This window comes from Rhincodon typus, chromosome 23, assembly GCF_021869965.1.
Source record: "Rhincodon typus isolate 14 chromosome 23, sRhiTyp1.1, whole genome shotgun sequence".
In the NCBI taxonomy this organism is placed as follows: Eukaryota; Metazoa; Chordata; class Chondrichthyes; order Orectolobiformes; family Rhincodontidae; genus Rhincodon; species Rhincodon typus.
The window spans coordinates 1,015,813-1,027,207 of NC_063354.1; the positions used below are offsets into that span (position 1 = coordinate 1,015,813).

At 41.1% G+C, this 11,395-nt stretch overlaps 2 protein-coding genes across 2 annotated transcripts in view; both read left to right on the plus strand.

Annotated features, from left to right (window-relative positions):
- rhbdl3 (rhomboid, veinlet-like 3 (Drosophila)) overlaps positions 1-11,395 on the plus strand; it is a 368,344-nt gene that overhangs the window by 287,247 nt on the left and 69,702 nt on the right. The gene's annotated exons all lie outside the window — the stretch shown is intronic.
- Positions 1-11,395, plus strand: part of crlf3 (cytokine receptor-like factor 3) — a 44,886-nt gene that overhangs the window by 22,744 nt on the left and 10,747 nt on the right. The window contains exons 2-6 of the mRNA XM_048610829.1: positions 1,503-1,710; positions 1,879-1,963; positions 5,931-6,108; positions 8,454-8,676; positions 9,012-9,144. Of these exons, the coding sequence (XP_048466786.1) occupies positions 1,503-1,710; positions 1,879-1,963; positions 5,931-6,108; positions 8,454-8,676; positions 9,012-9,144 (827 nt within the window). The remainder of the gene's footprint in view (positions 1-1,502; positions 1,711-1,878; positions 1,964-5,930; positions 6,109-8,453; positions 8,677-9,011; positions 9,145-11,395) is intronic.

An 11,395-nucleotide genomic window follows, 5' to 3' on the forward strand; every position in this document is an offset into this window, starting at 1 on the left:
GTCAAAGACATTTACTGAAGTCCAAGTAAACAATGTCTACTGCTCTGCCATAATCGATCCTCTTCGTTACTATTTCAGAAAACTCAAACTAGTTTGTGAGACACTATTTCCCTCGCACGAAACCATGCTATCCCTAATTGTTTCTTGCTTCTCCAAGTGCATATAAACACTATCTTTAAGAATCACCTACAACAACCTACCCACCACCAGAGTCAGACTCACAAGTCTATAGTTCCCAGGCCTCTCCTTACATTCCTTCTTAAACAAAGGCACAACATTAGCTACTCTCCAGTCATCTGGCACCTCACCTATAGTTATTGATGATACAAATATTTCTGCAAGTGGCCCTGCAATTTCCTCCTTAACTTCCCACAACCTGGGATACATTAGATGAAGTCCTGGATTTTTATATTTTCTAAGACCTCCAGCACTTCCTCTTCTGTAATGTGAATTGTTTTCAAAACATCAGTAATTATTTCCCTGAATTCTCTAGTCTCCATTTATTTCTCCACAGTAAAAACTGACACAAAATATTCATTAATATCTCTCCCATCTCCTGAGGTTCAACACAAAGTCAACCTGTTTGATCTTTAACGGGCTCTACTTTCGTGCACTCTTGCTGCTTGCTTGCTGTTAATGTATTCATATCATCTCTTTGCCTTTCTGATCTCCCACTTAAGAATGTCCCTTATACTGTTCAAGAGGTCCATTTGAACCCAGTTGTCGATATCTAATGTATGTTTCTTTCTTTTTATTCTTGACTAGAACCTCAAAATCTTTATTCATCCATTGTTTCCTAATCCTACCAGCCTTGCCTTTTTCACTCTTAACAGGAACGTGATGACTCTGAACTCTTGTTATCACACTTCTGAAAATCTCACTTATCAGACATCCCTTTACCTGCAAACAACCTAGTCCAATCAACTTTTGAAAGTTCTTTTGAAAACAAGGATAAGAAGTTTAAAATTGATCTCAATCTGGACTGGCAACATCTCAATGAACACGGTAATGGGTGTGCAGAACTCACTGCAGAACTTTAGATGAATTAAACATAACAGGGTGCAAGGTGGGAAGACAGCAAGCAAGGCATAATTGAGTCAATATGTCACGAAGACGCAGTTTTAGCAGCTGATGAGCTTAGGCACAGGTATGGATAGATAAAGTGGAACTTGGCAAAATAAAAACCATGCTCATGCCGTAATCCTCAGTAGATCTGGCAGCATCTATAGAGAGGAAAGCAGAGTTGATATTTAAATGTGGAAGTTAGTATTGGATGGTGAGAGACTGAACTTGCTGAACCGCAAAACACTGTGTGTATTCTGTCTTTTATCCACTTAATAATTATGGGGAAGCCTTTAATGGAAGTACTGGTGTACAGGTACATTATCAGAAAGCATTGTTAGTCTGTTATAATCTAGATTCCATTTATGATGACTACTGGCCTGTCTCTGTATATGTTTCTTGCTTTTTGTCATGTTGTTGAGTTTGCTTTTTCCTTCCAGATCACTGGAAGTGCAGTACAGACACGTGATGTTTTGAAGAATCATTTTAATGACTTGAAGGCCAAGTTGACCAAACTGCTGGATGAACGGTTAGTATTGCTGCTCCAGGAAGTGGATAAAATTGAGCAGGAGAGCATCAAGCCCCTCGACGACTGTCAGAAGTTAATCGAGCATGGTGTGAACACGGCTGATGAGCTACTCCGAGAAGGTAAAACTATTAGTGCCCAAATGCCTACCAAAACACCAGTGTCAGCCATGGCTCAGTGGGCACTGAAAATTTTATGATGAAGGGGAATGGAAATGGAAAGAAATTTTGAACTTAAAGGATTGTCTTGCAGTTGTTTCTTAACTGATGAGTCTTTTTACTGTTTTACAGGAGAGGTTGCTGTGTGCTGTGGAACAGCACAGGAGGAGAAACTTGGAAACTTCACTAAAAAAGCTTTGCAAATCCAACTTGACAGGTCAGTAGTTTTCCGTTTGAGTTATTTCTTTTTTTTTCTCTGTTATAAAAGTGAGTGCGGTATAAACAGACAAAATAACATAAATGTATAAATAATAGCATGATAATACTAGGGGATTTCAACTTCCCCAATATTAACCAGGATAGACAAGGGGTGAAAGACTTAGAGGGGTCCAAAGGTATGAGTGTTTTATAAGCCAGCATGTAGAAAGCTTTAAAAGAGAGAGGGCAGGGCTGGACCTTATTTTAGTGAACAAACTCAGATGAATGGTAGTTGTGACAGTGGGGGTACATTTTGGTGATGGTAACTGGAATTCAGTATAATTTGAAGTACCTACGGATAAGGACAAAAATGGACTGGAAATGAAGGTTTTGAATTGGGGGAAGGTCTATTTTAATATGATAAGACAGAATCTGACTAAAGTGGATTGAGAGCAGCTACTTGCAGGAAAATCCACATCCGAGCAGTGGGAGACATTCAAAAGGCTAATAATGAAAGTGCACAACGATAAAAGTGAAGGTTGGGATCAAAAGTGCAGAGGACTAAGATGTCAAGGGCTCAGTGACCAACACCACCTCCCCCCCAAAAAAAATTATTGTTTTTATTCATAGATGGGAGCAGTGTGTCATTTTTTTTGTTCAATCTCTTCGCTGCTCTAGCAAGCCTCTGTTAAGAGCTATCAAATTACTGGTGGGCCATGTGCATGCAAACTAAGAAAGATGTCATCTTTCCTTCCCTGAAAAGGAAGTTTATTGGAACCATAGAAATAATACAGCATAAAAGGTGGCCTTTTGGTCCATCTTGTCCATGCTGAACCAAAGGCACTCATATGCCCTTTCTAAACCCACCTTCCTGCATGTTTCCCAAAGCCCTGCAGTGTACAGTGCTTAAGGCACAGAACCAGGTACTTTGTGAAAGAGTTTAGGGTCTCTGTCTTGACCACCAACTCAGGCAGTAAATTCCAGACATCCAGCACCCTCTGTGTAAAACATTTTTTTCCTCACATCCGGTTCCCCCCGCCACTAATCCTTCTATCTCTGAGCTTGAATTTATGACCCCTGATTTTTGAACTGTCTGCCAAGGAAAACAGGTTCCTCCTGTCTGCTCGGTCTCTACCCCTCACAGTTTTGTATACCTCTCAATCATGTCGCACATCAACCTCCTCTGTTCCAAGGAAAAACAATTCTCCAGCCCTGGCAACATTTAAGTAAATCTTCTGTATCTGGAGCAGTTACCCTCTTCCTGTAATCTGGTGACCAGCACTGTACACAATGCGCCAGTTGTGGCTTCACCAATGTCTTATAGTTTCATCATTATGTCCCTACTTTTGCATTCTATACCTCTGCCAATGAAGGAGAGCATTCCATATGCTGTCTTTACAACCTTATCTACCTGTAGAGCTACCTTTAGGGACCTGTGCACTTGCTCATTAGGATATCTCATTTCATCTACCTCTCTCAGTATTTTCCCATTTATTACATATTCCCTTTTACTGTTTGACCTCTCTAAAATGCATTACCTCACACTTACCAGAATTAAACTCCATCTACCACTTTCCTGCCCACTCCATCAAGCCATCCATAACATTTTGGAGCTTCCAGCTATTCCCTATGCCAACTGGACTATGTACGTTATCTCCTCACTATCCAGTTACTAGTCTAGTAAACCTTCTTTGCTAATGCATTGGAAGTGGTTCATTCTTCTGTAACTACAGTGACCAGCACTCTACATGGCCAACTTTTGTGTTGTCTGCACATTTCCCAATTATGCCCCAATTATGACGTTCAAGTCCAACGTGTTAACATACAAAATAAATAGCAGGCATCCCAAACTAGCACTGCGGAACACCACTTGAAACATCTTTCCGTTCTAAAGGGCAGCTATCAACCATTATTCTTTGTTTCCTGTTATTAAGCAAACTTCGGATCCAATTCAACAGGTTACACTGTATCCCATGGGATCTTACTTTTTTGACCATTCTGCCATGTGGGATCTTGTCAAATGCCTTACTAACATCCATGTGGACAACATCCACTGAACTACCCTTATCGATCCTACTTGCCACTTCCTCAAAGAATTCAGTCAAATTTGTAAGGCATGACCCCTTAACAAAGCCAAGCTGACTAGTCCTAGCCTCTGTGTCAGTTTGTCTGATGTGTCAGGATTGATTCTAACAATTTCCCTACCACCAAAGTAAGACTAATTGGCCTATCGTTTGGCATTCCCTTTGTACCCTTTCTAAACGGTGGAACCACATTTGCATTCCTCCAGTCCTCTGGCATCTCGCCTGTGTCTAGTGAAGATTAGAAAATAATCCTCAGAGCATCTGCTATTTTCTCCTTGAATTCCTTCGACATCCCAGGGAATAATCTATCTGGCCCTGGTGACTTATCCACTTTCAGGGATTCCAGCTCCTCTAATATTTCCCCTCTCATTATGATTATTTTGTCCAATATTTCACACTTCCTCTTGGGTTACTATATCTATATCATCCCTTTCCTTTGTGAAATATGGAGACAAAGAATTCATTTAAAATTCTTCCCGTATCCTCTGCATCTTCACACAAGCTCCTTTAATCTCTGTTACGTCCCACCTTCTCCTTAACTGTGCCTTTGCTCTTTGTATACTGCTAAAGCATTTGGGTTTACCTTTATTTTGCTTGCAAATATTTTTTCATGCCCTCTCTTTGATTTCCTTATTTCTTATTTAATTTGATCCTTTTACTTTCCATACTCGTCTAGGCTATCTGCAGTGTTTTAAGACTATCATGAGCTTTCTATTTCTGTTTAATGTTCCCCTTTATTTTTCTTGACAGCCATGACACTCTAGATTTGCCAGTACCATTCTTATTTTTAGAGGGGGCAGGCTTGGTGCCCTAAGCATCTCAGTTTTTAGTGCCTTCCTCTGGTTTATCCTTTAGCCGTCCTATCCAGTCTACCTCCTCCAAATCACTTCGCGGTTTTGTAAATGTTGACTTCCCCCAGTTTAGAACTCCTCCTGATTTCTGTCTGTCCTTTTCCACAATAATACTAAATCTAATTGAATTGTGGTCACTATCCCTGATATGGTTGCCCACTGACACTTCCCTCACTTTTCCATCCTTATTTCCCAAAACTAAATCCAGAATTGCATCTCCTCTTGTTAGACTTGTCACGTATTGCTTAAATTTTCCCAGACACAGTACATGAATTTTACATCCTCACTGCCCCTTCATATTGTTTGAAACCCAGTTTATATTGGGATAATTAAAATCTCCTACTGTCATTGCCCTCTTATTCTTATAGGCAGAAACTTGTCTACATATATGTCCTTCTATCTCCCCCTCACTATTTGGTGGCCTGTGGTATTCTCCTAGTTGTGTGATTGTCCCTTTTTTTTTATTTCTAAGCTCCAACCATAAACCCTCATTTGTTAATCTGTTTAGTATAACATCTATTAATCTAATTGGTTGTTATAATGATCCAATAATTCATGGTCACCATAGTTATTACTAACTTTTTAATTTACATGGAAACTAGGAGTAAGCCATTTTGGCTCTTCAAACCTCCTCCATCATTCAACATGCTGATCTTCTATCTCAATACCATATTTCCACTCTCTACTCATACCCTTTGATGCCTTTTAAAATCTAAAAATAATCCATTTGTATGTATTCATGTACTTATTAACTGAATTGAAATTCCCAGTCATTGTGCTGATTTAAATTGACTTCTTCAGATCATTAATCCAAGTTTCTAGATTAACAGTCCAGTAAACTAACCATCATACTCCTGTTTCCTCAATTTATGAAATTGATGTGTAGAGAGTTGTCGGAATTGAGACCAAGTTTGCTCTGATAGGAGGGTGTTGCTTGATGCAGTGTTGGAGATACTGGAGGGATTCTGGGAAGAAAAGCATTCAACGTCAAACACTACCTATCTTCTGAAATCCTGCTCTGTGTTTATTGAAATGTTGCTTTTTAATTCAGTTTGCCAGAAGTCCCTTCATTGGTGGAAGTACCATGTTTATCAGCCCAGTTAGATGAAAACTTGCTCAGTTTTGTCAAGGACCAAATCTTCAGCCACGGAGCAATCGCATCTTGTCCTCCTGTTCAGATAGAAGAACTGACTGAAAGGCCTGGAGGGATTCTTGTGCAATGGTGCAAGGTGAGAACATGTCCAAAATAGAACTGAATGCAAATCCTGAGATGGAGCCATGTCTTCCTTTTTCCCCTTCTCCCTATGCCTGTGTCTCTTCCTCTTCCCAACCGCACCCCTCTCCACCGCCACCAACATCAACCCTGCCCATTACCAACATAAGTTAATGGAAGAAAATTAGTGTCGGAACTACTACGTTCACATGAAATGGGACTAAAACTTGAGGGTGTTTGAGAGCAAACCCAGAGACTGTTGAACTTATGAGAAAGGCTGCCACATAGAACAGAAGTGGGCCATATGGCTTCAGGAGCCTATCATTCATTAAATTAACTCATGACAGAATGGGCAGCAAGATCCTAGCAGTGGATTTACTATTTCATTCCTACCCTGTGACCATTATAATGCCTCTGTTTTCTCAGGCCATTGAGCCTGTCTCATGTAGCTGGCACCCTGGTGAATACTCATATCAGTCTCAATTGATTTCATTTGGACCTTGACTTTAACAGCACGTAGAGCAGAGTGAAATTGAATTCTCAGCATGTGTTCTCTTTCAGGTAAGTTATGGGACCCCAGCTTAATCTCTTCTCCTTCTGCTCCCTTTGTTTGATCACTGATCAGCCATGCTTCCTGAACATCTTGGGTTGAATGCTGACCAGCTGCCTGTGGACATTCCTTTTGGACAGGCAGCTGACTAGTACAACAGTGGTTTATTTGCCCAGACCTCTAATTCCCCTGAATTGTAGCATTCCATTTCCCCCAGATAGACTTTGTCCAGTCCCCAAGGGATACTGACAATCAAAGACAGTGGGAATATTTTACAAGGTTGTGCCCTGTCCTAAATACCATTCCCTTTGACCTGTACCCCCTTAATGTGAGCAAAAGTTCTTTTTTCCCTGTTTGCCCTCTCCCCACCCTCCCAAAAAATTGAGAATGTGTTATATTGCTCCCTGAAAGATGCTTGAGTGCTAGAACCATAGAAATGATAAGCACAGAAGGCGGTCATTCAGCCCATCTTGTCAATGCCGAACAAAAGACCCTCTGATGCCCTTCCTAATCCCATCTTCCTGCACATGCCCCATTGGCCTGCAGCTTACAGCATTTAAGGCACAGGTCCAGGTACTTTTTCAAAGAGTTTAGTGTCTCCACATCCATGACCAACTCGGGCAGCGAATTAAAAATGTTCTTCCTCAGGTCCCCTGTCATCCTTCTACAACTTAGTTTGAATTTGTGACCCCTGATTTTTGAATTCTCAGCTAAGTGACTCTTACAATTTTGTACACTTCAATCATGTTGCACATCAACCTTCTCTGTTCCAAGGAAAACAGCCCCAACCCCTCTCATCTCTCTTTGCAGCTGCTATTCTCCAGCCCTGGCAACATTCTGGTAAATCTTCTGTGCACTCTATCCAGAGCAATTACCCTCTTCCTGTCATGTGGTGACCAGCACTGTACACAATACTTCAGCTGTGGCCTCACCATGTCTTATACAGTTTCATAGTTATATCCCTACTTAGGTAATCTATACCTTTCCCAATGAAGAACAGCATTCCATATGCTGTCTTTACCATATCTACCTCTTCACTTATACAGATTTAAATGATTTGGTGAAGCTTTCATTTGATTCAAAATTGAGGAGATTTCATGGAGTAAAAATGAAACTGTTCCTCCTGGCAGAAGGGTCAGTAATCAGAGGCCACAGATTTTAGGTGATAAGCTAGATGATCTTGACAGAGTAAGTTGAGAGATCTGAAATGTGTTGTCTAAAAGCGTGTGTAAACAGATTCAGTAATTTTCTAAAGAATTTCAGTTGTTCTTGGGAAGCAAAATGTTTTCAGGGCTACAGGGTGACATCAAAGGAGAGAGATGAATTAAATGTCTTCATAGCAGGTTTGATACAGACATGATGTGTGCAAGTGACCAGAGAGAGGAGAGCAGCTGTATTGGTTACAAATAGATACATAAAATAGCTAGATAAAAATTAGATATACAAACAGAACATGCTGGAAACACTTGCTGCATTGGTTAGTTCAGTTTTACTTCCTGTTTTTGTCTTTAAAATTGTACAGATTTGATCTACTCAGGTTTAAATGCAACTGAATCTCAAAGTGTTAACAACATTCAGTTTTCCAGTTTCACTTCATTCACAGAAGTTTTGCACTTCACAATGCAAACTTAGGAGAGGGTCAGTGAGGTCTGGGGGTGATGACAAAGTGGGACCTGAACTTGGGTGGCGGTGCTCTTCCTGTTCTCTGTGGCTCACTGTCATGCCAGAAGGTGCTGTTACTCACTGACAGGGCTTTGACTTTGTAAATGATGTAGATTGAAGCTAATGGATGTCTTCTGCTTTACATTTAGGATGACGATGACTTTGTGGCACAGGAGTATCGACTGCAGTTCTGCAAAAGCTCTGCCTGCCAATTTGATGATGTCTATATTGGACCCGACACCGAATTTGTAGTTTTGCACATTGACCCAAATGTTAACTACACGTTCCGTGTTTGTGCACGGGGAGAAGGGCGTACGGAATGGAGTCCTTGGAGTATTCCACAGAGTGGGTACACCACTCTGACTGCACATGGTCAGTTAGTCCATTAATGTCAAAGCTGTCTAGATTTCACAGTATGATCCTCCCCATCCCCAGAGATACTTGCTGCCTTGCTTTCTGGTCCTGTGGGGTTTGCTTTCTTTCTTGATCTCAGTTACCCCACCCCCCCATATACTCTCAAGGACCGCAAAAGCTGGTTACGTTAGTCTGTCACTCAGGAAAGATGGTATTAATCTAAGATCTTCCTGTAATGGTTAGTAGGTAGAGTTACACTCGGGGTAACTAAGGGCGAGCTCTTATCTAAGGGAGCTGACTGAAAATTAAATAGACAGGATTGTACATTCATCATTATTAAATCTTGTCGATAGAGTGGATCACTGGTTGCGAAGGGTTTAGTCTCAGCAGTCGTAGAGACATGGCACTTCGGAATGATTCTCCTTCATCTGGTGTGTTGTACTCCAAGGAGCCCACTTACACTAGCGGACAGACTCTGACATTTCGGTAAGTACTTTACTGCCACCATTCTGTATTTTTAAAAACATTTAGTACATTCACTAAGTGTAACAGACTCCAGTGTTGAAGTGACACTCTGGCTTAGAAGACAAGTAGTGTTTGGGTCGAGAGTGATCCAAGTGTTAAAGAAACTGCCTGGGGAGACTGGCAGCAAAATGGTCCCCAATTTATGACTTATGAATGTTTCTATTTATGAATGCAATCCCATACAGGGAATATATTGATATTAATTTTAAAGAACTGACATGCAAATGTTTCCTCAAACTTCCCAACCATGAGTTAATAAAGAGCATTACAGATGATGCATTCATTTTGAATTTAAATTCTGCTCCAATGTACAAAGTAAATCAACTAATTTGCTCACAGCAGCTTCCCTTGGAGCAATGACTTTACTGTTTACCTGTAACTTTAAAGTGCAGAAACTGTTGCTTTAACACTCCCTGCTCAATACTTTGTGCGATTGAGAGTTAGGCACAGCTCATTGCAATCCATGCACTCTGGTGCTCAGCTCGATTTTTAATAACATGATATCTGAGACTTGCTGTCATTTATAAACATAGAACTGTACAGCATAGGCATGGGCCTGTCAACCCACCACGTTATGCCGAACATGATGCCAAATTAAATTAATCCCTTCTGCCTGCCCTTGGTCCATATCCCTCCATTCCTTGCATATTCATGTGCTTATCTAAATGTCTCTTAAATGCCCCAATTGTATCTGCCTCCACCACCACCTGTAGAAGCGCATTCCACACGCTTACCACACTCTGTGTAAAAACAAAACTTGCCCCTCACATCTTCTTTGAACTTCCCCTTTCACCTTAAATGCATGCCCCCTAGTTTCAGACATTTCAACTGTAGGAAAAAGATTCTGACTGTCAACCCTATCTATGCATCTCATAATTTTATAGACTTCTATCAAATCTCCCCTCAGCCTCCGCCACTCCAGAGAAAACAACCTGAGTTTTTCTAGCCTCTCCTTTATAGTTCATACCCTCTAAGTCAGAAGTCACAACACCAGGTTATAGTCCAACAGGTTTATTGAAATCACAAGCTTCCATAGCGCTTCTCCTTCATCAGGCGAAGTGAAGGGAAGCACACAGGCACAGAATTTGTAGGTGGAGAGATCAATGCAAGATAATTCTAGGTAATTAAGAGTGTCAAAAGATAGTACAAATGGTGTGAGTGGAGTGTTGACATGCTGAATAATAAGTCTTTGCAGGTGATCAAAAGTGTCAAATGGTTTAAGTGTCAATAGCTGAAGAGCAAGTGAAGGAATGACCTATATTCCGATTAATTAAGGAATGGAGATGATTACAAAAAGATCAAAAATAAAATGATGCTAGAGACAAGGCAAATGGCTGGAATAACATGATAGGTATGAGTCACATGCTGAACCAAAGTAACAGGTAATCAAAAACTGTACAAACTAATTATGGTAGAGAGATCGTAAGTTATCAAGGTGATGGTGTCAAAACAGAACAGTAAGGAAGATTTTACAAACACAGAACAGTATGGCAGGATTACATGTAGCGCGACATGAACCTAGGATCATGGTTGAGGCTGTCTTCATATGTATGGAATTTGGCTATCAGTTTCTGCTTGGCGATTCTGCATTGTTGTGTATCTCAAAGGCTCCCTTGGAGGACGTTTACCCGAAGATCAGAGGGTGGATGTCCTTGACCACTGAAGTGTTCCCCAACTGGGAGGGAACATTCCTGCCTGACAATTGTTGCATGGTGTCCATTCATTTGTTGTCGTAGCGTCTGCGTGGTCTCACCAATATACCATGCCTTGGGGCATCCTTTCCTGCAGCGTATGAGGTAAACAACATTGACCGAATCACAATGAGTACCTGCTGTGAACATGGTGGGTGGTGTTCCCATGTGTGATGGTAGTGTCCATGTTGATGATCTGGCATGTCTTGCAGAGGTTGCCGTGGCAGGCTTGTGTTGTATTGTGGTCGCTGTTCTTCTGAAGGCTGGTTAGTTTGCTGCAAATGATGATCTGTTTGCGGTTTGGCAGTTGTTTGAAGGTGAGAAGTGGAGGTTTAGGGATGGCCCTAGTGAGATGTTTGTCATCATGGATGGCATGAAAGATTGTGACTTCAAATAAATCTGTTGGACTATAAGCTGTATCATAGAACATAGAACATTACAGCGCTGTACAGGCCCTTCAGCTCTCGATGTTGTGCCGACCTGTGAAACCAATCTGAAGCCCATCTAACCTAAACTATTCC